General features: G+C 51.9%; 1 protein-coding gene across 2 annotated transcripts in view; it reads left to right on the top strand.

The window, feature by feature from the left end:
- VPS39 (VPS39 subunit of HOPS complex) overlaps positions 1 to 22223 on the top strand; it is a 43003-nt gene extending 20780 nt beyond the window's left edge. For both annotated transcript variants that reach the window (XM_075532408.1, XM_075532409.1), the window contains exons 7-25: positions 303 to 395; positions 1886 to 2069; positions 6411 to 6531; positions 6623 to 6743; positions 10074 to 10203; positions 11177 to 11319; positions 13277 to 13420; positions 13856 to 13997; positions 14117 to 14203; positions 14802 to 14875; positions 15260 to 15358; positions 15940 to 16057; positions 16484 to 16612; positions 17243 to 17345; positions 17579 to 17624; positions 18372 to 18521; positions 18622 to 18756; positions 19406 to 19497; positions 20393 to 22223. In XM_075532408.1, coding sequence (XP_075388523.1) covers positions 303 to 395; positions 1886 to 2069; positions 6411 to 6531; positions 6623 to 6743; positions 10074 to 10203; positions 11177 to 11319; positions 13277 to 13420; positions 13856 to 13997; positions 14117 to 14203; positions 14802 to 14875; positions 15260 to 15358; positions 15940 to 16057; positions 16484 to 16612; positions 17243 to 17345; positions 17579 to 17624; positions 18372 to 18521; positions 18622 to 18756; positions 19406 to 19497; positions 20393 to 20468 — 2187 coding nt within the window. In that variant the 3' untranslated portion in view covers positions 20469 to 22223. The remainder of the gene's footprint in view (positions 1 to 302; positions 396 to 1885; positions 2070 to 6410; positions 6532 to 6622; positions 6744 to 10073; positions 10204 to 11176; positions 11320 to 13276; positions 13421 to 13855; positions 13998 to 14116; positions 14204 to 14801; positions 14876 to 15259; positions 15359 to 15939; positions 16058 to 16483; positions 16613 to 17242; positions 17346 to 17578; positions 17625 to 18371; positions 18522 to 18621; positions 18757 to 19405; positions 19498 to 20392) is intronic.
- The last annotated feature ends 2640 nt before the right edge of the window (positions 22224 to 24863 follow it).

Below are 24863 nucleotides of genomic sequence, written 5' to 3'. Positions count from 1 at the left end.
TCCCCCGATAGCTACTCCGGAAAGAAATATATGAGAGCTGTTGGCCAAGTCTTCTGGTCCTCAGAAGTCGGGGCAATACGAGTCTACCATTTCCATCTTGAGTGGTTTAATTTAAAGTAGGCATCTACTTCTCCAAATCTACCTTTACGTGGAGCCTATATATTGGATCTTTATTTTGGGTAGCTGCCCTACCTTAGGCTATCACGAGGGTGGTGTTTTATAGAATGGGAGGTAATAACATGATGGTTGTGATTTTTTAAAAAAAATTTCGGTATCCTTAAACTCTTGCTCTCTTTCTTTAGGGGGACTTTAGTGTCCCAGATGTGCCCAAGTCCATGGCTTGGTGTGACCATTCTATCTGTGTGGGCTTCAAGAGAGACTACTACCTAATACGGGTAAAGTACTATCATTTCACAGACATCATCAGGTTACCTGAGGAAGACAAATATGAATTTTCCTTGGGGAGATGACTCCATACTTCTGAACTGTAGATCCCGAGACCGTCTTAATTAGAGCTTTGGGTATAACATGGTTTATGTTTGTATTTTTAGTAATTTTTCCAAGTGTCAACCTTTCCACAAAGTATCTAACTCCTGGGACAGATTTAACTTGGGGCTTTTTTGCAACTGTCTGATAGACTTATCATGACTGCTGCCTGAGGTATAAGTGTGCAGGAATTATAAGCTAATTGTAGTATTAAGTATTATTTAAAAAATTTATTTAACTACTTTGTGTTTCATTTTATTTCAAAAGCTACAAGTGCTTAGAAATTAAGACTTCGAGATAAACATAAAAGGAGTTCAAATCGTTTTATCATTCCTATTCACAGATAGACACTGTTACCCCTTTGCTATATGTAGACTTCCACCCCATTCACAAAATATCATGTTACACCTTGCTTTAGAACTTGCATTTTTCTGAACATATGCGGTAAATATCTTTCTAGGGCACGAAGCTGTTTTCCCCAATTTGCTTATGTGAACGCATTTTTAGAAAGGGTTGATGGACCATTTATTCTATAGACTAGTCTAGCTCTCTCCCACGGTCCAAAGTAGGCAGTTGCAAGCCCATCTTTTTACCTCCCCGCTGTTCTGGTCCCAGTGGACCATTCGTTCCCTAATCAATATGTTTGTTACATATTTTTACTGCTGGCATATCTTGATTCTGTCAGCCACGGGTTCTAAAGTACTAAAGGACTCACTGATGTGCACGGATGGAGTGGCGAGCAGGCATGTCGGTGTTGCAGGAAGATGACAAGGGTTGGGGGAGACTGGGCCAAAAGTCACTCCGACGACAACCCTGGTTACTGCCGTCACAGGCTTGAGGCTGGCGGTTTCCGTGAGTGGGAAATCTCTCCTTAGCGTATTGCACTTGAGACCCACCCCTGTCTCCAGTTTACTCCTTTTCATGGGCTGATGCACCCCCACCGCTTGTTTGTCCATTCATTCGTTGCAGAACAAAGTATTTTCCAAGTTTCAGCGATCATGAAGAAAGCTACTGCACCCATTCACACACACGTGAGCACAGAGGTTCATTTCTCACGGCAAGTGCCTCGGAAGGGCCCTGCTGGGCTGTTGGTGGCTGGTGCTCCCCGTTATGAGCGACCAGCCATCGGTAGACAAAGTGGCCGGATTGTTTCGCATTTCCCCGGCAGCATCTGGCGAGTTACAGTTGCCTGGCTGGCACGTTGGCACTGTCCGTTGCCAGCCGAGATGCTTTCCCTGTGTGAGAGCAGAGAGTTGGTTCTACTTTTGGATATCAGATTCTGCTCTAATAAACTCCTACCTTCTTTCTGAGTAGTATGGTCTTCTCCAGCTCTGGGATTCCGTCTGGACTTCTCTCCTCTAACCAGGGAATGCCACGTCACTTGGGTGTCTTCCTGCAGGTGGATGGGAAGGGCTCCCTCAAAGAGCTCTTTCCCACAGGCAAGCAGCTGGAGCCTTTAGTTGCACCTCTGGCGGATGGCAAAGTGGCCGTGGGTCAGGACGACCTCACCGTGGTGCTCAATGAGGAGGGGGTCTGCACGCAGAAGTGCGCCCTGAACTGGACGGACATACCGGTGGCCATGGGTGAGGACACCACCTCCCCCCCACCCCCCGTGCTGCCGTGGGCCCTTGGAGTCGGGGGTTGGCGAGTTCTTGAAGAACGGGGGCCCCTTTGGCAGACCTGGGTTGGTTTGCGGCATTTGCTCTCGGTTCCCCTTCTAATAAGTAGACGAGGGCCGGAGAGTTTTGAAAATCAGGATATGACGGTTTGTGTGGGGAATCCAGGTTTTCACCAGAGAAGGGGGGGGGGGGACACTGTAAGCAGAAATATCCAGTTGAGGCTGTGATGATGAGTGAAAATGTGCACAGCAGAGCAGGGGCCCAGCCCGCAGCTTCTCCGTGAGCAGCTGGGCCCCCTTGGTGGCATTCTGCACACCTGTGGCCATTTTCATGGTTCCTCCCCTGCTCCACCCCCACCGACTTCCACGTACGTACGACCAGTTGACTTCTCTTCTCTCCTGTTGGCAAGCAACTGTTTACCGAGGCTTCCACCTCGTAAAAGCGGATCCTTCCCCCTACCTTCTTTTTCAAGATCTCATTGCATCTTGGGTCGAGGAGACACCACTTGGAAAGCAGTGGACAATCCCGATTTCTTCCTGACATACACATACTCAGCAGTGACAGCTTTCTGACATCGTGGTCTTTGTCGTCTTTGGAGCTACCTTAGCGAGACAAACTGCCCGTAGGGGTCCGCCTCTCCTCCTAGGCTCTAGCTGACTCAGGCGTCCCGGTCTGCGTTGGTGTTTCCTGGAACCGTGTGGCCACCCTCGCAGTCAGAAGCATGAACATGCTGTGGGGTCAGGCCTACAGGCGCGCTTCCCGTCTGTCAGGGCTGGAGCTGGGAGACAGGGATTGCATCCTGGGGAAAGGTGCACACTCAGACGCCGCCGCAGCAGGCGCTGCCTCAGATGAGCTGCACTTAAGTCGTCCACACAATAGAAGGTTCATTGTCTAAGGAGTCGGGACGCTTCACGGTGGAAGTAAGGTCAGACTAGGCCAGGCAGGGAGTTTGAGACCCGGCTTGAGGAAACTTCCTTTTCAGCGTAGGCTGAGAGAACAGCTTGCAAAATGAGCAGAAAACGCAGAAGACATGCTGCTTCCTGAGAGGACATGAAGGAGACCGACAGGACTGCATCAGTGGCCTGAATGAGGGAGGACTAAGATTAGCATCTTGTTCTTGGCCCAGGAGAAGTTGGGAGAGGCCTGGGGATTTCTAACTGGCTGGCTGCCTTGACCCTGGCCTCTGTTCCAGGGTGGTTAAAGATGAGCAGACCAGCAGGAAGATCACAACCGAAAGACTAGTGTTTTAGAAGCCCCTGAGGAGCAAGTTGCGTGTGGTGGCATAAATGAAGGAACATATAACGTGCTCCAAAAATGTTGCTGATCCTCCGGTGTGAGAACTCCTGTTTAAGAACCTGTCCTCGTATCTCGGTATCTTTAGCAGTGAGTCTCAAAAGAGTTGCTCTGCCCCAGCAGTGGGAGACGTGGTTTTGATGAGAGCACCGTAGAACTTCCTTGCAAGACGTTGAGCCACCTCAAAAGAAAGTCAGAAAGCAAAGGGGTGGAGTCGGCCTCGGAGAGGCAGAGGACTCAACATTAGAACCGTGTAGCACATTCAACGCACACTCGGTGGACTTTTCTGCTCTCACCCTGGCCACGTGGCCTGGGCTCCGGGCTGCTCGGCTGCCCCCTTTGCCCTTGTCCACGATGCTGCCCTCCCCTTATTCTCTACTCCTTGCTGGCCCGCTCACGTGACCAGGCCCTGCCTCATGGCACTTCCTCTGTGAAGTCCTGTCTGACCTTCAAGCAGAATGAATCACTTCCAGCTCTGCGCCCCCAGATCCCTCTCGAGGTATTTCCTCCTGGCACACCCCGGTGGCACTGAAGGGCACCGAGGCTCTGGCCTCCTCTGCCCGCCCCCGAGTTCCCTACCCTCCGGACCATTGCCTTGTTCCACTTGGATTCTGGTTGCCTGAACCACCCTCACCACTCTGTAAAGGATTCAGAATGCTGCTGAATCAATGAACGATCGCCCTTGTCAGACCTTCCTGGTCTGACTGCCGTCCCTCAGCCAGGCTCTGCTATGTCTTGAGGTTAGAAAAGAGGAGAGCTAGGGGACCCTACTATTGTCCAAAGAGCCGGGGGAGCCCCAACATTTGAGAAAATGCACCAGCCAGGAGGGCTCTAGTGGTGGGCTACCTTTTTCATGGAAAGGCCCTTTCTGAGTGAGCCAGATGGAACGGGAGAGAACTGTGACATGTTTAAACAAGCGAACACAAGAAGACCGTACCAACTAAATGAGACCAGCCCCCTTCACCCCACCTCTCACCCCAAAAAGGAAAGAAAAAAATATCTAAAGATGAAACACTAAGCTTTTTAATCTATGTATTTTTTATCATATGAACACATTCAAACCTGTGGAAATTCTGTCTAGAGGGCTGTGTCCTCGTTTCTGAGTTCCTGTATAGTTTTGAAACTCCACTACACCTATCTTTTTAAGAACATAAAGTTCAAGTGTGAAGCAGATTTCATTTCATTTTGTTTTTCCCCCCCCCAATTTAGCAACGTCTACTTGTATCATTCAGTGCCATTCATTACCCTGCTCCTGATCGATGGCCATGATTGATAGTCTTTTTCGAATTATTCCACCACCATTAATATAACTCCTCCTCCTTCACCCATGGTAACCTCTGGTCAAGTTTGGTTGCTTTTTTTCAAAAAAATTTTTAACAAAATCGATCATTAAGAAAAAAGATGATAGTAAATTAACTTCACTGAGCAAACTTCTGAAGGTATGCTTTGAGATTAAATTTCTGAGTGATAATTCTGCCATCTAGTGGTTTGTTTTCTACTTGGTCTTGACAGAATGTGGAGTAGAGCCATGGGCATTTCAGCAACCCACAGGGTCAGATCTACACTGCCCTGCAGGGTCGCTGTGAGCTGGAATTGATGGATTGAGCAATGGCAATGGTTTGGGAGTTTAGAGTCATAGAAAATACTCCTGTTTTGTTGGTGAAATGATATCTAACGTATTATACAGATAAGAAATACATTTCAGAGGTCATTGGAAAGTGCAACAGGCCTTCATTCAGGATTACTCTGAGTTTCTGCCTATTTTCTAAATTCCCTCCATGTTAATTCTCCTTTACCATAAAGAAAAGAAAGCAGTAGACCTGTTGCTGTCGATTCGATTCTGAGATGTGGAGACCCTGAAGGACAGAGCAAAACTGCCCCTTAGGGTTTCCAGTGTTCGCCAGAGAGTGGTGGCTGGTAGGTTTGAACCTCTGATTTTGCAGTTAGCAGCTGAGCACTTTACTACATTTCTAGGGCTTTTTCCCTTTAGTGCAACTGAAAACTCACTGCCATCTAGTAGATGCTGACTCACAGGACAGGCTAGAACTGTCCCTAGGGCTCCCAAGATGGTACTCTTTCTCCCACAGAGCAGACGGTAGTTTCGATTGCCCACCTCCCGGTTAGCAGCCCAACTCGCAGACACCCTTTCCAATGAAGACACTCCTTGCAGGGATTTTATGGTCCCATCAGCTCTGCTGTTTACTGGCTGGCATCATTAGCACTTTGGGGGGGTTTTCCACTTCATCCAGCGATCCACACTTTGATTGCCACATGCCTGTCAAAAAGAACAGTGAGGAAGAATGGATGTGGCGAATGCTACTTTTAAAAAGACAGAGGACGGACAAATGAGGCGGTCAAGGGTATAACTCAAGAATTTAAATGAGAGCTCTCATAACAAAGGAGCCATGGATAGTCGAATGAGAGTGCTTTTCTGAGATGTGAGCAATAGGCAGAGAGTCAGAGGACTCACTGCAAGTCCCAAGTAGGAGATGGCTACGTGGGAATTCTCTGATATCTTCGCAGTGAACCAGCAAGCACCAAGCAGAGTTTATGCAACTTCTCCATGTGAAATGCTTAAGCAGAACACCATTGATGAGAAATCACAGGTCTTTTCTTTAGCATCATTTTTTGGAAAAGACATTCCCTTCCCTTTCTGAGAGCATGCAAGAAGGGTTTGTGGGACCTTGTCCCCCCACTGTTGGGCAGCTGCGGACGGCCTTTGTGTAGTCTAGCTTTGTAACAGAGGAGAGAGAATCGAGTGAAGGAAGCTTCAGGTGGCTTGCGGCAAAGCCGGCTGCCTTCTTTTTGAGCAAGAGACTTCTCAGGACCAAAGCGACTTTTTCATTTCTCTCTGAATCATTGTAGGATCCCAGTTGAGTGTCTGACTGGTAGGCTTTGGGGGTCTAACTGAAACGCAGCTTTGCACAGGCAACTGAGACCCTCCATGGATAACCCCCAGGCCACATGTCATGTCGGCCTGGACTACCTTTCAACATGTCCTCTCTCGCACAGAACACCAGCCTCCCTACATCATTGCCGTGCTGCCTCGATATGTCGAGATCCGAACGCTTGAGCCCAGGCTCCTGGTGCAGAGCATTGAGCTGCAGAGGCCCCGTTTCATTACCTCCGGAGGGTAAGGAAGGGCACATCTATTTACTGTGGCTGTGGTCATGCTGCAGATGGCACCTGTGCCGCTTGGTTAACATTCTTTCACCTGCCTGCAGATCAAACATCATCTACGTGGCCAGCAATCATTTTGTTTGGAGACTCATTCCCGTCCCCATGGCAACCCAAATCCAACAGCTTCTCCAGGACAAGCAGTTTGAATTGGCCTTGCAGTTGGCCGTAAGTCTTGCTCTGGAGGCTTGGGTGAGGGTGGAGATGTGCAGACGTGGTGTGGGCTGGCCGAGGGAGCACAGCGCCCAAAGCCAGGAGTGTGTGCACTCGTAGGACTTTGCATAAAATGAGGCTGTCACACTCGGTCCTTTCGCCTTTTCAGTTTGCTATCTGCCAAATGGAGAGTGAATGCCGGTTAACTAACAGTTAACTAACAGTTAATGGCCAGAGCAATTTAATTAGTGCGCCATTGTTTTGAAGAACAATAGGTCTCAGGGCTCAAGTAGAAAGATGATGTTTTGAAAATGACCATGGCAAACCCAGAGAACCCAGGGCGGGTGATACCTTCAGGACCAGTGGTGTGAGGGGCGATACTGGAAGGGTGGGGGGGAGGGTGGCATGGAAAGGGGGAACCAGTTACAAGGATCTACATGTGACCTCCTCCCTGGGGGGCGGACAACAGAAAAAGGGGGTGAAGGGAGATGCCAGACAGGGCAAGATATGACAAACTAATAATTTATAAATTATCAAGGGTTCATGAGGGAGGGGGCAGCGGGAAGGGAGGGGGAAAAGTAAGAAGCTGATGCCAGGGGCTTAGGTATAAAGCAAATGTTGAGAATGATGAGGGAAATGAATGTAGAGATGTGCTTTACACAATTGATGTATATATGGATTGTGATAGAGTTGTATGAGCCCCTAATAAACCGATTTTAAAAAAAGAAAATGACCATGGCAACCTATGTACAAGTTTGCTTGATATAATTGATTTATGGATTGTTATGTCTGTAAGAGCCCCCAATAAAATGATTAAAAATTTTAAAAAATGGTAGGCAGTGCACATCCTGAAGTTCAATGACAATCATAAGTGTAAGATTATAGTTTTATCCTGTGCAAAGGGAAAGAGTTCCTTGTTTCTGAGTACAGCGAACAGAAGGCCTCTCAAAATCCCTTTCAACGGCAGGCTGCTAGGTTTGGCCTTTCTGTTTGTGCCTTGAAACCACCTCAAGTTGTGGCATTCACAAGGCTCCCTGTCGGTTGTTGTCACTCGCCTCGACTGTTTGCACGGAATGTTATTCACAGGACGTAGGAGCCGGGCTCTGGTTCCGGTCACGTTTCCATGCCAAGCACTGTTTGGGGAGTGGCCTGCAAACCCACGTCTCCCTCTTTGGAACAACTTCCGGGATGCCGATTGTCACCATGGAGGGTGGCTTTGACTTTAGTAAAGAAGCCAAAGCCATTCTGGGCCTGACCTTGTTAGCCCAGCCTCCTAAGGCAGTGGCCATTTTAGTAAAAGAAGGGGTGTTTTATAATGCTAATAGCAGTAAAACCTAATTTCTAGGGTAACTTGTAGATTGCTTCTAAAGGAAAACCCTGGCCATCTGTATACATATTTTTAATAACTGTGCCTCTAGTGACCTAAGGAGCCCCGTTGGTGTGTGGTTACCTGTGGAGCTGCTCACCAAAGGCTCCTGCAGAGAAAGAGACTTCCTGTTTTCACAAAGCGTGACAGCCTCAGAAACTCACAGGGCACTTCTACCCGGTCCTATGGGTCGGCATCAACTCGGTGGCAGTGGGTTTGGTTTTATATAGGTACTCCGGGAGACTCGCTTAAAGAAGAGTGTTCTTGTTAAAAACTTTAGTTGTCGTTTGGGTGAAAGTGTGCAAATTTTCCACTCAGCAGTCTATGCACATTTTATTTCCTGACTTTGCTTACAGTCCCCTCAATGTCACAGCAGCGCTTCTCCCAATAGAAAAAATTTAAAATTTTTACTTTCATGTCTATTTCTCAAGGAAAGTGTAAGTGTCTTTCAGTGCTCCTTCTGCTTGACCTTCAGTAGAAGAGATGGTAAAGACGTCCCATTTTCCCCTTTTAAAAATCATTTTATTGGGGGCTCTCCCAACTTGTTACAATCCATACATCAGTGTGTCCGACATAGTCCATTGTTCTTTTCTAGACATTTACTTTCCATGAGCCTTGGGGATCAGCTCCTCATTTTCCCCCATTCCCTTCTCTTTTCCGGACTCGTATTTACTATGCGCCCTCACCTTCTTAAAACAAAGCAAGGTGGACATGGGCTCAGGCCTCTAGGAACCTATCTTATTTAGATCAGCGGCTTAGATTTAGATCAATATTCTTTAAATCTCTGAAACGTTCAGAGGACAGCTGCGTACTACACTCTGGCATTAAGAAAGCACAGAGAAAATGGCAGAGAAGGGGCCCTGGGCTGGAGAAGGTGGCCCGAGAGGCATGAACAGGTGACTTGGGCGAGGTTGGGATCTGAGGTGAAGAGAGCCTCTGGCTTGTGTGCGAGCAGGAGGGAGCTGGAGAGGTGAAAACAGGGAGGTGGCCTGTTCTAGGGGGGTCTGGGGCTCCTCCTGACGGGGCTGGGGGTCTGGGTTCAATCGCTGGGATGCAAACTCCAGAGGAGTCTGGTACCAGCTTCTGAAAGTCTTCAAAAGCGCTAAACAGGCAGATTCTTGCCTGTGGACTCGGGTGGTCTGGACGCAGTGGCCGCCCTGGAACAGGCCATGGAGGGAGGGAGGGAGCTGAGAGATGCTCTGCAGGAGAAGTGAAGTGTGCCGCAGAGGGCTTCAAAGGGGATGTAAGGAAAAAACAAGGTTGTAAGGAAGAAACAAGACAGTGAAAACCCGCAGAACCAGATCCACTGCCATTGAGCTGAGGCCAAGAGCAGCTGGCGCGCCTGGGGTGCCCTTTGGTGTACTTCGTTTTCTCGTTGTGAACTGGGCCTTCTCCAAATGCTGCCCGCTGTACTCAGTTTCTCTCACTCCCTGAGCAGCTATGGCCGGGCACCCTGCTCAAGGGAGTCCTCCTGGGGTCACTCCTTGACCTCCACTCACATTGGATCCCGTCCCCTCCATGTGGGCCTCTCATCACACTTCCCTTGTGTCATATTGTCGTTGCTTTGGTTTTTCCCTTTAACTGAATTTCAGACGTTAGTCATTCCGATTTGACCAGGCTGATATTTTTTCCATATGTTTTCTGTTCCGGGATCAGATTTAGGCTGGGGCAGCCTTTACATTGAGTTGTCCCGTCTTCTCGCTGTCTGGTCGGCGGCAGTGTCTGCAGTGTGCCGACCTTGATGGCATTGTGTTTTGTGGGGGCCCGGCGGGGTTCTTTGTAGAAACCCCGATGCATTTCCCATTGCATGCTTGCTTGTTGGTCTGACAGCCCGGGGGCCCTGAGGGAGAGGGTAGGTGCTCGTGGCCTTTCTGTGAGCAGTGGCACATGCACCCCCCGGGATATTGCCTGACACGTAGTAGGTACTGGACACCTGCTTGCAGAGTGGTGGGTGCTGACCTAGACGTCTCTCTGATTAGGAAATGAAAGATTATTCCGACAGCGAGAAGCAGCAACAGATCCATCACATCAAGAACTTGTACGCCTTCAACCTCTTCTGCCAGAAGCGCTTTGATGAGTCCATGCAGGTGTTTGCGAAGCTTGGCACAGGTGACGGATGAGTGGGTCTGGCCCTGGGGGCGAGGAACTCATGGAGAGAGGGGCAACCTGAAGGGATGGGGAGAATTGAGACCAACTGGATTTTTAAGAAGGGTGGGCGTTGGTTGGTACGTGGGAAAGAGTTATGCTTCAGAATTTCAACTCCATGATCTTTCCGTTCCATTTTCCATGGACTTTGTGAGGTGGCTGCCTCACCGTGTCACAGTGTCACCTTCCAGTGCCTTCCCACAGAGCCCGCTGAGGCCCTTAGCACAGGACGATCACCAAGTTGAGGCTGCCGGCATCCATCCCTACTCTTGACAGCAAGCCTGCTGCCTTTTATCAGTGTCGAGCTAGCAGCATTGACTGCCTTAGCAGTGTCAGATGGATTCCGTTTGTGAGCCCTGGGGAGTACCATTGAAAATGATTTTTTCCACTCATTAAGCAGATATAAAAATGTTTCCTCTTTGGCATTTGTACTATGTACTGACTTGACTCGAAATGTAGTGGAACAATCCCCCCCCATACTTCTGTTCTTTTGTCAACCGCCATCTCTTTTGCCCATTTACCTGATGGAATCTCAGGCTTTACCAGCCATTGGAATGGAATTGTTTTATGTAATATTACTGTTCTTGCCACAGAGATGTGGCAAATATATTCCCTAACCTGTGGATGGTTTTGTTTGTTTCTCCATATATATATTTTCTTCTTTTTACTGTTATGCCTTTGATAACGCATCTGATTTTCTTTGGAAATTTGACTCCTCTTCCTGTAACAGAACATGAATTCTGTGTATGTGCCATGGTTTGCAATATCCAGCCATGCGGTGTTTTAAAATGTCAGTGAACTATGCACACGTCTACTCAGCTGTAACTCAGTGACTCAGCTTAGAGTCGCTCTTTTAAGTGGAAGAGTAGCTTGGTTATCATTTATTTTACCCTCAAAACGCTGGGCTTCCTAGCGCATCATCTTTTCCTCCCCTTAGACCCCACCCATGTGATGGGCCTGTACCCCGACCTGCTGCCCACTGACTACAGGAAGCAGCTGCAGTACCCGAACCCACTTCCTGTGCTCTCCGGGGCTGAACTGGAGAAGGCTCACTTGGCTCTGATAGACTACCTGACACAGGTAGGTACGACACGCCGGCCTGGAAGTGGAGGGCCGCCTGTAATGCCACGGATCATCCAGGATTGAGCGCTGCAGGAGTGTGAGGTGGAGCACAGTTTTCTCTGTTTCTGGTTCTGCAGTTTAACAGTACTGCCGGGCCATTTTTATTTTTAATGTGTGTTTCTGTGTGTGTGTTGTAATCAAATCTCGATGCTAAGACAAATACTCGATTTCTAGTGAATCCATATGAAACTGTTTGAGGAACAAACAAGGGTAAGTGTTAGTTGTTAGAAAAGAGTAACTTATATTTCAAGCAAACTCTGTAAAAATGCATACTTTTTTTGGAAAAAGCAGTCATTCTGGGTAGAAAACATGGGAAACATATAAAAATACAAAATAAAAGCTACAAATCATCCATAACTCTACCACCCAGTGACATGTAACTAACATTTTAATGTTGTCCTTCCAGGCTTTTCTATGCATTTATAGGTTTGTTTTTATTCCTCTCTTTCTTATATACAGATAAGAAACAATGCTGTTTTATAGCTTACATTTTGAATTTAGCATGTGTGGCAAAACTTCGTATCCGTGAATATTCTTCAGGAGCATGATTTGAAGGGGATGGCGTATTCTTCTGTTTACTGTTACAGACAGCCAGTGGCATTTGCAGGTCCATTAAGATAACACATCCATCAGAGCCTCTTAGCCTCGAATCTCTGTCTCAGAAAACTTGTGTACTTCCGGGCGACCCATTCAGAGCTGGAGAATGTTTTTATTTCCTCCCATAAATGCTCTACAGACCTTTGTCAGTGGTTCCTGGAGAGCCACAGGCCAGTCATGTCGATTTCCTGCTCCCTGCTTCTGGGCCAGGGGGTGTCCTGTGGGCTTGCTCGGGCTTGCATCGCCGGGGTGCTTCCTTGACACTGGGCCCCGGAAGATCCGGCCGTGTCCAGAAGCGCGCTAACTTACCTGGTCTGGACGCTCCACGCTCATCTCTGTGCCAGACGGAGGGTTCCCGGAGCACAGTGTCTCCCCAGGCCGGGACTTCACAAAAGGTCCTCTCCTCTTAGCGCTAGGAATGCAGGCCTTTTCCTCGGACGTTTGTGTACGAGAAGGTCGCTGACGTTAGTCTTATCCCGGAAAGATTGTAGCGCGTACGCGACTGGTCTTTGCTAAATGGGATGGTTCTGTGTCTGTGAAACAGACCAGGGTGACAGAAATGCTCTGATCCTTGATTGAGGTAGCGGTTACACATGTCAACACATCTATCAAAATGCCGTTGACATATACTTAAAAGGAGTACATTTTATTGTATATAAATTACACCTCAATAAAGCTGTTTAAAAAATTAATGGATACAAGGGGTTATAGGGAATACAGGGATGGTGGGTGGATGGGTAAGGGGATCCGGGAATAAATGGTGATGCCGGGAGAGGGGTGGGGGCACTAGAAGGGATTGTGATCGCCTAACTCATCTTGGATGTGATTTAACCATGGGCGGGGGATGTTCTAAAGAAATTGATTTGGGGGTGATTGCGCATTTCTCCTTGAGATGATTGAATGATTGAGCTATTGAATCATTGGATATGTAAAGCATTTCCAATAAAACTGTTGGGGGGAAAATGAAAGAATATAGGTTTTGAATCAGGCAGAGGCTGGTGTGAATCTTCCCTTGGCCACTCAAGTGGTATCTAACATCAGTGCCTTGGATTCTTCCCCTGCAAAACAGGGATAGGGATCCCTGCGCTTGTTTTCCTCGTAAATAGTGCAAGGTACAGGGAGTGTGTGACACAGTGCCTGGCATGCCGTAAATACTTGATAAATGGGTGTGGCCCGTGAGTTTGATCCTCGGTAAAAATTATAATGCCAAGGTGCCATGGGGTAGGTAGCTGTGAGCTGATGTGGAGGTATTTGGAGTTACCCAGAGATAAAGTAAGATTTGTTCCCGACCCTGACCCCTCCTTTCTGGTCTGTGCAGAAGCGAAGTCAGTTGGTGAAGAAGTTAAATGACTCTGACCACCAGTCTAGCACCTCCCCACTGATGGAAGGCACGCCCACCATCAAGTCCAAGAAGAAGCTGCTGCAGATCATTGACACCACGCTGCTCAAGTGCTACCTGCATGTGAGCTACCTGAGCACTTGGAGGCCCCCAGGCTCCCCCTGGCCCTTAGGCCTCTGGGAAAGTGGAAGGGAGCTCTGGGCGGGGCTAAGTGCAGCTTATATGGTAGGACCCCCCCTAGTCTTTGATCGATGCCTGTGAGTTTCTTGAACTTGAGAGGTTAAGGCAAGGCATTGATGCCGAATCTCAGCGTGGGCTACCCCTCCTGATGGGAGTGAAGTTACTGCTGTCAGGCAAACCAGGGACGTTGTTCCTCCAAGAAAGTGTTCTCCTTTCCTCAAGAGAAGTAAAGCGATGTGAGAACAAGCACAGATATGCTAAAAAAGCCATGATTTCCTTAGTCTTTGGAAACGGTTCTTACCTCTCTCTTGGAGACTGGGCTGGGTCAGGGTGGGCTCCCTAGTGGACACAGTTCCCACTGAAGTCCTCCCACTGCAGACGAACGTGGCCCTGGTGGCCCCCTTGCTGCGGCTGGAGAACAATCACTGCCACATCGAGGAGAGTGAGCACGTGCTGAAGAAGGCGCACAAGTACAGCGAGCTGATCATCCTGTATGAGAAGAAGGGGCTTCACGAGAAAGGTACCTGGAGGGGGTGGCCCTTCCGTTGGGAACGCCCGCTCAGACGGGCCCACTCCCCCGTAGGGCGGTGCCCTCCTTCCGGAGGAAGCGCCTGACCCTCTCCCGGGCTTCCTGGCCAGCTCTGCAGGTCCTGGTGGACCAGTCCAAGAAAGCCAACTCCCCCCTGAAAGGCCACGAGCGCACCGTCCAGTACCTCCAGCACCTGGGTGAGTGGCCGTGGGGGGTGGTCACGGGACACCGCTCACTGCCCCCTCCCAGCCCCCGTGTTTGCCCAACCCCAAGGCCCCATTTGGGGGAAAAGTCCCCGCAGTGATCCAACGGTGACAGTTCCCCGGGAGAGTCAAGACAGCCTGAGTGGACTTACGTCTCACTCACTCTCTCACTCACTCTCACTCACTCACTTACTCACTCTCACTCACTCTCACTCACTCTCTCACTCACTCTCTCACTCACTCTCACTCATTCTCTCACTCGCTCACTCACTCTCTCTCACTCTCTCACTCTCCCACTCACTCTCTCACTCACTCTCGCTCACTCTCTCACTCACTCACTCTCTCACTCTCCCACTCACTCACTCTCTCTCACTCTCCCACTCCCTCACTCACACTCACTCACTCACTCACTCACTCACTCACTCACTCACTCTCACACACACACAAAAAAAGAAAAAAAAAAAAAGACAGCTTGAGTGACTGGCGCTTGAGCCGAGCTGTTCTGGGGCACCTGCCCGCCCTCCTGCCTGCGTTCTCAGTGCCGTGGGCAGGGTGGGCTCCAGCCACTGATGAGTCTCCTTCCTCCTTGTAGGCACAGAAAACCTGCATTTGATTTTTTCCTACTCTGTGTGGGTGCTGAGAGACTTCCCAGAGGACGGCCTCAAGGTAGGTCACTTGTTGGTCCTGATGCCACCTGGGGCCGGGATGGGTCGAAGGAGAGGGTGGACTCATGCCACTTCTTGGCTGTTCAAAGCATTCGAGGGAAACAAGTGTGGCCTGGAGAAAGGAGCCTTGTGCCAGTGCAGGGACCTGGCACCGAGTGTGCCCCACACTAGCTAGCGGTGGAAGCTTGTTGCCTCTGTTAAAATATGGGGCTGCATCTAAGCACCTCCTGACTCACCATCTCCCTCCTAAAGACTGCCTTGTTGACTCCTTGATGTGGGGGGTGGCGGGGGGTGGTGGGGTGGCGGGTGCGTGTGGGGGGTGGTGGGGGGTGGTGGGGTGGCGGGTGCGTGTATGCGCGTTGTAGGCGGCTGGTCTGTTCGACAGATATTTACCGAAGATCTCCCAGAGGTGGAGTCTCTCCCACGAGATCGGGTGCTTGGCTTCTTAGCAGAGAACTTTAAAGGCCTGGCTATACCTTATCTGGTAAGAGATTGTTCGACCTGAACTAAGAAAAGCTCTGACCCCAGGAGCTTAGTTTAGACGCCATCTTCCGATCGTTGGGTAGCTCACAGTGGGGCTGTTGGCACTTGAGGGTGAGGCTTATGTCACTCGTCACTGGAGGATTGGCCACAGAGGGTTACTGTAACTTCCTCCCTAGGAAGAAATCCCTGCGGGACAAAGTATGGGGCTGCCTTCTAACGCAGAGTAAAAGGATGATGTTGGGGTGGGGGGACCAACCTTCGGAACCAACCTCAGCTGTGCCCACAGGAGCACCCAGACAAGGGTGCTGAGTCCCAGAATGCAGCTGCTTCCTTTCAACGACTCCGGTGCTGATAGGGTGGTTGGGAGGATGACCGTGGTCCACAGGGAATCAGAAGGGCTCAGGAAGGAATCCAAGCAAACAATTCCTGGGGTGTTGCTGGATTGCCCTGTGGGATCTCCCAGCGGTTTCAGAAGAGCTTGGGGCAATGCCCTTGGTAGTCCCTGCAGCCGGATGAGTTGGGAACCCGAGTGGGGCCCACGCCAGGTGGTACCAGGCGGACCCACCTCTTGTTTTGCCTCAGGAGCACGTCATCCACGTTTGGGAGGAGACCGGCTCTCGGTTCCACAACTGCTTGATCCAGCTGTACTGTGAGAAGGTGCAAGGTCTGATGAAGGAGTACCTCCTGTCCTTCCCTGCAGGTACCAGTGCTCTTGCAGACCAGTCAGCCCAGACCCTTAGGGGCCATGCCTACTGTTAGCAAACAGAGCTCACCCTCTTCTGTGGGCCTGGCTGGGCAGCAAGGTCCTCAGAAGAGGGGGGAGCTGGAACCAGAGATTCTGGAGCTCCCGTCTGGCTCTGGGTGTCACTGAACATCACGGGGGGCGGTGGGGGGGACCAGCTCTGCCTGCAGGGTGACAGCTGTGCTGACAAAGGCACACGCTTGCCTGCCAGCGTGTTTCTCTGGCCAGCAGGTGTTTGGGGATCTTGTCGAGGTCAGGAGACGCCCAGCTGGTGGCCCTTCCTGATGGCCGTGGTGATGACCTCGAGCCCTTCCCCTTCTCCGCGCCACTTCCCACACGGCGGGGCCGATGGCTTTCTCTGAGTGGAGCTTGTTTTCCGTAAAGGCAAAGCTCCCGTCCCGGCAGGAGAGGAAGAGGGCGAGCTGGGCGAATACCGGCAGAAGCTCCTTATGTTTTTGGAGATTTCCAGCTACTACGATCCCAGCCGGCTCATCTGTGACTTTCCTTTCGATGGTGAGTTTCTGGCCGTGATGGGGTGTGAGCCCTGTGCTGAAGGACAGCAGGTCGCAACCTGCTCAGCCTGCAGAATGCGCTCTTGACCAACCTGATTGGGTAGCCCTGTTGGCAGCTCAGTGTGATTTTTCTGAAAAAGTGCCGCATACGCTCCAGGACAGCGGAGACCTGGTGTGTATGTACTTGCCTTATTACGTGCCCAGCTCATCCAGAGTGCAGCTCACCCAGCTGGCTCTCGCGTGTTCTCGTCCAGTCGGTAAGGGAGCCGTGCACGGGCATGCACATGCACACACGCATGCATGAGCAAAAATACTTCCTGAAACAGATTCTTCCTGCTGGATCATGTTTTTGCCTTGTAGAAAATCTCAAATAAAAAAACACACAAAAACAAACATGAAATCCTCTCCCCCGTTTTGTACTGCCCCTATCCATTCCTCTTAATACGTAGCTTCCCAAACTTAGGTGGCCTACCATGGCCCCCTTTGGAGAAAGAATTACTGAGGGCCACCCTCCCTGCACTTTGGCCGGTAGTCCAGGACGGTGTGCAGGTGACTGCTGTCCCAGTGTGCCCTCCCCCAGCTGCATACTCTTGATCGTGTGCCCGCCTGACGTTCGCTCTGTTGGTCACAGGCCTCCTAGAAGAGCGAGCCCTCCTCCTGGGGCGCATGGGGAAGCACGAGCAAGCCCTCTTCATCTACGTGCACATCTTGAAGGAGACCAGGATGGCTGAGGAGTAAGTCGGCCTGTTACTCCCGCTTCCCAGAGGCCTGAAAGAAGGCCCCGGAGACATGGGAGATGCGAGGGACACAAAGAGCCATCTCCCCACACCACCCCCCTACGCCTGGGCAGACTCCCCCCTGGGCTGGCTCCTGGCCGTAGGGCCATCTGTAGATGCACGTGCCACTGATGACCACCCTCTCCTGTGGGGCGGCCTCCGGCCCAGCCTCACCTCTGTCTCCCTCACAGGTACTGCCACAAGCATTACGACCAGAACAGAGACGGAAACAAAGACGTAAGTCATGACCCTGGCCCCAGGGGAAGCACACGTGCGTTTGACCCCACGTAGCGCACCTGACCCCACGGGTTCAGCTGCAGGTGGCAACAGTATGAGGTAGACAGAGAGCGTGGTCATGGCCCGACTGTTTGTGTCTGAGGCAGCGTGCCTGTGTGTGCCTGGCGTGTCTGTTGCCTGATTGTTACCGCCTGCACCTCGTCTGCTCCCCAAAGAGTCCTGATTTGTATCATACATGACATGGTCAACCTTTGGAGAGGCTCGTGTGTGCACTGTCTGGACACGTGGCTTTGCCGATGTCTGAACACACGCTTGGTGGTTGCCAAGGCCAGGGTGCCGCCACACCATGCACAGCCAAGACTTCCCAGGCCTCCCTGCTAGCGGGGCCAAGGTCAAGAAGCCCTGTGGCCGGCCGTGGCACCAGCAGGAAGTCTCATCCTGGGTCCACCTTCACCTGCTGCACTGTGGCTAGGGCCTCTGCTTTCAACGCCCAAGGAAACAAGGCCTCCCTTAGCCTTTTCAGGTGGTAATCTGTCTTTACCAATGCTCTCTGAAGAGGTGCTGAGTTCTGAATGTTCCATCCCAGCAATTGTTGAGACTAAGCCTGTTAACTTTTAGCTGTGGTCAGGGCTGGCGGCAGATGGCAGGGTGCACTTCTGAGGGGCTGGGGAGTTAGCGGTGTCCAGGAGAGGTTGTGGTAGGGCCACTGGGGCCCTGACCTCTGCGGCTTGTATTTCTGTGGGGCAGGTCTATCTGTCCCTGCTTCGGATGTACCTATCACCCCCCAGTGTTCACTGCCTGGGGCCAATCAAGCTGGAGCTGCTGGAGCCGCAAGCCAACCTCCAAGCTGCCCTGCACGTCCTCGAGCTGCACCACAGAAAGCTGGACACCACAAAGGTGGGCGGTTCTTCGCCGGCACATGGAAGCAGAGTGAGGAGAGGGGTGGACAAAGGCACTGGGGTCCTCACCGTGTGTCCATCTGTGGTCCTGTCCCTAGGCCCTCAACCTCCTGCCAGCCAACACTCAGATTAATGACATACGCATCTTTCTGGAGAAGGTCTTGGAGGAAAACGCACAGAAGAAACGGTTCAATCAAGTGCTCAGGAACCTTCTCCATGCAGAGTTCCTGAGGGTACGGCGTTCCAGGCACCAGGGCAAGACACCAAACATGAGAAACAAAACCCAGAGCCCTGCCACTGAGTTGACTGTGGCACGTGGAGGGGCCTGGCTGTCGGGGTGGAAGTGTGCTCCCCAGGGTTTTCTGCGGCTCATCTGTGGGAGTGGATCTCCAGGACTTTCTTCCTTGGGGCCCTGGGGTGGTTTCAAACCCCTCACCTTTTTGGTTGGCGGCTAAGCACTGACCCACTTAGATCACCTGCTTGCTCAGACAGAGGCAGGGCTTGGACTGCTTTACTCTGAAGCTCAAGCTGAGCCATTGCCCACTTGACAAGTCAAAACCAAGCTCACGGCCATCCAGGTGATGCCGCTGACTCATAGCGACCCCATAGAACAAAGTAGTACTGCCCCTTTGGGGGGTTTCCGAGGCAGTAACTCTTTATGAGAATAGAAAGCCTCCACTTTCTCCCGAGGAGCTACTAGTGGTCTCAAACCGCTGACCTTGCAGTGAGCAGTCCAATTTGTAATCACTACGCCACCAGACATGCAGGTTAAATGCTGCAGATCAAGGGCTCTGTGAGGCCCTGAGACCAGCCGGCTCCTGCCTGCCTCTGTGCCTGTGGGCTGCACAGTGTAGCTCCTCCCCATCTTCCCATTCCTTACAGGTTCAGGAAGAGCGGATTTTACACCAGCAGGTGAAATGCATCATCACAGAGGAGAAGGTGTGCACGGTGTGCAAGAAGAAGATAGGGAACAGGTGAGCCCCCTCCTCAGCCTGTGCGTCCTCCTGGGGTTGTCCTCCTCGGGCCGGGCCACGTCAAGGCCAGCTGGAGGCCAAGGCTGGGTGAGAGGCCCCACCTCTGCCCGTTAACCAGAGACGACGAACGCCGGCTGCTGGCTCTGCTGGCTCCTTGTGGTTCTTGAGCCCCCAGAAAGCGTGACTTTGAGAATCGAGACCAGAAATGTGTGCTGTGGGGCTGGCAGTGCCTTTTCCAGCAAGACTCTGGGAGCTGAGCGTGGCCTGTGGTCATCAGTCCTCCTCTAAGGAGGCGCCTCTAAAGTAGTGGTGCTCCACCTTCCTAATGCCGTGACCCTTTTGTACAGTTCCTCAGGTTGGGGTGACCCCCAAACCATAAAATTATTGCTATTGTTACTTCATAACTGTAATTTGCTACTGTTATGAATTGGGCGACCCCTGTGAAATGGTTGTTCAAGCCCGAAAGGGGTCACGAACCACAGGTTGAGAACCATTGCACTTGCGCAGTCCTTCAGCCTGCCACCTCCAGACTGGGGCCGAACCTGATCCAGCCTCCCGCCGCCACAGACCAGACTCCAGCCAATCCCTGTTCACTCTCTCTCTCTTGTGCGGCTGGAGACGTCCTGTTCTCTGGAGACCATGCACTGCCCTTTGTGAGAATCAGCCTGGCACCCGTTCAGAGGCCCCTCTGCTCGGTGTCCTGCCTGGATTGCACACTCAGAAATACCCCAGTGGTGTGGAGCACAGCCTGTGGGTAGAGTGGGCAGAGTGGGTGCCTCGGGAATCCTGCACCCTTGGGGCCCAGCTGTGGTCAGGGTAGGGGGGGCTCTGGGCCAGGCACCCTTTTCAGGTACAGATGCAGCCCCTATACACCATCCCTCTTCTCTCCCCGCAGCGCATTCGCAAGATACCCCAACGGCGTGGTCGTGCACTACTTCTGTTCCAAGGAGGTGAACTCCGCTGACACCTGAGCCCAGCATGCCAAGGACCGCAGACGGACAGCCTGTCATCCCAGAGGATGAAGGAGCACCAGCTTTGGGGCCTGGGGGAGCACCACCCCCTGGTGTCTCGTTTGCACACTCCTGGACACCTGGGGCCCTGGAGATCTCTGAACCAATCAGACTCGTGGTTGGACGTTGCCAGCTTTTTTTTATAGCAAAAAGGGATTCACTCTACCTTACACATTACGTTGTGGGCAATTCCGGATACTGTAGGCACTACGCACTAGGACAGGAGGAGGTGGGGGCGCTGCACCAGCTTGCCTTTGCATGCCAATCCCCCGGGATGAGGGCACCTAAGTGTTCGTAGCCACGGGCAGTTTCTTAAGTTTTTCTAAGCGTACCATACCATGGGAGAGTCCTAGGAGAGGACAGGACGGTATGCACAAAATGCTTCCTTCCTAGGTGACGGCAGGCAGGTGGCCTGTGGTGTCTGTGCCCTGGGTGTGTGTGTAAGTAATTGCCCCTCCCACGCCCCTGTGTTTTTCAATCTCTCCCCTTTCTATTTATTTTCTTGTGCGTCCCCGCACAGGCTGTCACCTATGTTGCTCACCGTAGGCATAAGGAGTGTTTCAGGGAGGAAGAGCCGTGGGCAGCTCCCTGCCTAGGAGCGCGTCCACTGGCTGGTCTTGGTGGCACTGCCAGTAGGCTGGCTTGGGAGGGCCCTCTGCTGAGCACCCCTCTCTGCGCAGGAGTATTCTTCAGTCACCTCTTTCTCTGCCCCTGGCCCCTGGGGCCAAGACTGGGCCACCATGGCCCCTGGCCCGCCAGCAGCTCGCTCAGCTGAGGCCATCAGCCTCTTTGCGAGCAGAACGCTCTGTTCTCTGGCCGCTCTTTCCCCAGCCACATCCCATCTACTGCCGTCCAGCCTGGGCTGGCCGGCCTGGCCGTCAGCTCTGTGGCTTGCTTTTGCAAGGCCGAGGAGTGTGGTGAGCAGGTCACACGAGGAGTTTACCACTGTGTGGTTTCAGTGTGTGGGTGAGGGGCTCGGGGACAGTAAGAGGACCAGCAGGTGGGCTTTCCCAAACAGCTCCGTGCCAGGCCTTTGTGGCCTGGGTTGGGGACCAGCCTCCCGCAGTGGCCTCAGGTGCATCATGTGGCGTTTCTACTAGTCCTGGAGGCTGAGCTAACCCGGGGCGGCCGGCCCTGCTTCCCACTCTCCCCAGGGTGTCCGCAGCCCCGTGGGGCCCTGTACCTTGCCCAGGAGTGAAGGTGGGGGCTGGGGCCCAGCGTCAGCAGTGTGCGGGGGCCCTGTGGTGCGCTTAGTGTAGGTAGGTTGGCTGAGAGATGGGCTTCTCTGGGACGTGTCTCCGCGGAGACTGCAGGGGCTGGGGTGAGTGCCCACAAGATGTGGGAAGGACAGGACGCTTCGGGCAACGCTCTGTGAGAGCCACGGTCCCAACTGACACTGCGGGACTGCCGCTCAGTTTGTGCCACCTGGATTGTGCTGTCTCAGCCTTACACCAGAAGCCCCGCCCCACGCCGAGGCCCCGCCTTCCTGCTCCGCAGCTTGGGCAGCATCTTCATCTTCACGCGGCGGATGGGACCAAGAACACGCGGTGTGGTCCCTGCTGCTGTGCGCGAGCACCCTCCGCCTGCCCAAGACCCGGGCCTGCCCAGCGCTGCCAAGGAGCTGCCAGGGAAGCTCTGTGCTGCGGCCTCGTTCGGTCTCACCTAACAATAAAAGCTGGGAGCCCAGCTGATGAGTGTCGTTGTTTACTCGCCTGGGGAGGGTGGTAATAGCAACAGCGGAGTGAGTTAAGAATTGAGCCAATTCACAACGACTAAGCCAGGAAAAATTGCCCGTGCTCATGACACGTTACAGCTAGGAAGAACTGCTAAGGACCTGACTCTGTTGCCTTCTGGCCTGGGGCATCTTCTCAGTCAGATCCTCCGCGCATGCGCTGGTTTTCCTTTGCATCCCCAAGGCAAAAATGGCCTTTATAAAGATGCTGATAATAAAAGATTTAATACTGGGGGGGCACGTATTTGATTTGTGTCAGAACCATAAGTCTGGCCAAAGGGAGTCACTGGAACAGAATCCCATCCAAGCCAGGAGCTGCCTGCACCACCCTTCTATAGCGTGTCACGTACTCTGTCTAGATTTGTGCAGTTCAGTATGGTGACTGTTAGACACACCTTGAGCGGTTTAGTTTTAGTGTAAACAAAGTTTTGAAATAAGTTCCTTAATTGCAATCAGTAGCCGCACCACAAGTGTTCAAAGGCCACCCGTGATGGGAGGCTCCTGTGCTGGCAGCACCCAGGTAGGACTTCGGTTGTTAGAGTTCTAGATGGCACTGGGACTCTTACAACATCCACCACCCCTCTGGCACGGAGTCAATGCCAAGGGAGAACTGCCCCTGTGGGTTTCCCGGGATGGTAACTCGGGGAGTAGAAAGCCTACTCTCTCCTGTGGAGCAGCGAGTGGGTTCGAACTACTGACCTGTGATTAACAGCCTGAGAGGTAGCCACCACGCCACCGAGGCTCCAGATCAGCAGTTCTCAATCTGTGGGCCATGACCCCTTTGGGGGTCGAACGACCATTTGATAGGGGTCACCGGATGCATAACTAGCAAAATGACAGTTACAAAGTAGCAATGAAAATAATTTTGTGGGTGGGGGTCTCCCCAAATAGTACACAAGGAGCTGTGTGAAAGGGTGGCATCATTAGGAAGGTTAAGAACCACTGCTCTAGACAATCCAAATGGTTTTGTGCCCCTATTTCACATTTTCCTGCAGCTCAGGATAACCAGAATGGTCATGTATGGGAGTGAAGACAGTGGGGTTGAGGGACCCAGAAATGTTTGAGAAATGAAGCATCAGTCTACCTTGGCCAACTCCAAAAAAGGCTATTTAGTCCTTTTGTATTGTTTCCCTCTTGAACTTCCTGAGGCCATGCTCAGCTTCTGGAATAAAACGTAAAACATCTGGCACTGAGCTGTGACTTTCCTATGGAGACCTGCCACTGTGGTTTCCAGAAGAGAGTACTGTGGCCCAGCTCTTAATCCATCGCCAGCTAGATCTGACTCATCCCTCACTGGGCCTCTGGATCCAGGAGATTCTGCATATCACTGATGGCGATCAGTAGCGTTGGGCTCTGAATGGCTGAGCCCCCCCACCTCAGGGTTCATTACTTCACATGCCACATAAAGCTGAAACAGGCCTCCCTTGGGGTGTGTGGCCACCAGTAGTCACCTGCCCCTTTATTCCAGGAATTTCTGGTCTGAACTTGCCCAGTGAATTCGTTCACTGGGGTGTGGAATCACATCTTCTGGTGTTCTTTCAGCCTCCAGGCCTGAGGGAGAAAGGCAGAGATGATTGGACAGATCTTGGCTGAAAAGAAATGTATCTCCAAACAGATCTTTGGCCCAGACACCTTTCTGCTGGAAACTGCCTGCCCCAGTCATCTCTACCCAGGGTCATGGTCCACTGAAAAGGACATCACATGTCATGTACAGTCCGAGGCTCAGGGTGGTCAACAGAGGAAGCCCTAAAGCCACCTTCTAGCAGGTGAAGGACAAGCAGACATACGACTTGGCCATAGCGGACCCTGGACAATGCCGGCGTTCCCATGGTTCAGGTGGATGTCCTTCTCTCCCTGGGTGTTCCAGGGCTTCATTCAGATGGGACACAATGGAACGAAAGGAGGACATCCGTGAGTGACTGGAAACACCTTTGAATCCAGTCAAGATGCAGAACCACAGATTACATGCTTCTGTGAGGCTGTGGGTAAGGTGACGGTTTACAAGGCACCTGATTTTAGGTATTTCCATTGCCCGGAGACTTGGCCCTTGTCTCAGGACTTCCAACTGCTCTCCCAGTGGGTACTGCTTGGTAATCGGGATACCTGGGAACATGGCAACCTCCAGGACTACTGGGAGTCCTGGAGGTGATCTGCTGATTGTAGTCAGTGGTTGAGACCCCCAGGATAAAGGTGGGGCAATTGATTCCTGTGAAGCCTCAGGAACCCTCTCTCAGCTCGCTAAAAGTCAGAGTCGACTGAACTCCATGGCAGTGGTTCATTTTTCGGTTTTGTTTCGGGAGCCAGGTTCACAAACAGGCCAACCGATGAAAGAAGGCGGCTGGGCTTGGGAAGTGCAGTGCTAGGTTCTCATCCTTATGGGTAGAGGGACACAGATCCTCTTAGACTGGCCCCAGCTTGAGAAAAGGAGGCACTAGTCACTTCCTGGAGCACTGCACACCCCACCTCCAACTCCTGAGGGCCACCCAGTTCTGACTCCACAGCTTAGCCCCACCCTCCCACCTGGTGCTAGAGCTGGAGGGTGTGGAGTCTGAGGGGAGCAGGGTGGCTCTGGGAAGCAGACAGGGCTTCCTGCGGTGGGCAGGTGGGCACAGGGCTGTTCAGTC

Source organism: Tenrec ecaudatus, chromosome 14 (assembly GCF_050624435.1).
Source record: "Tenrec ecaudatus isolate mTenEca1 chromosome 14, mTenEca1.hap1, whole genome shotgun sequence".
Lineage (NCBI taxonomy): Eukaryota > Metazoa > Chordata > Mammalia > Afrosoricida > Tenrecidae > Tenrec > Tenrec ecaudatus.
The sequence above is the reverse complement of the archived record's forward strand: the minus strand, read 5'-3'. Positions and strand labels throughout refer to the sequence as shown.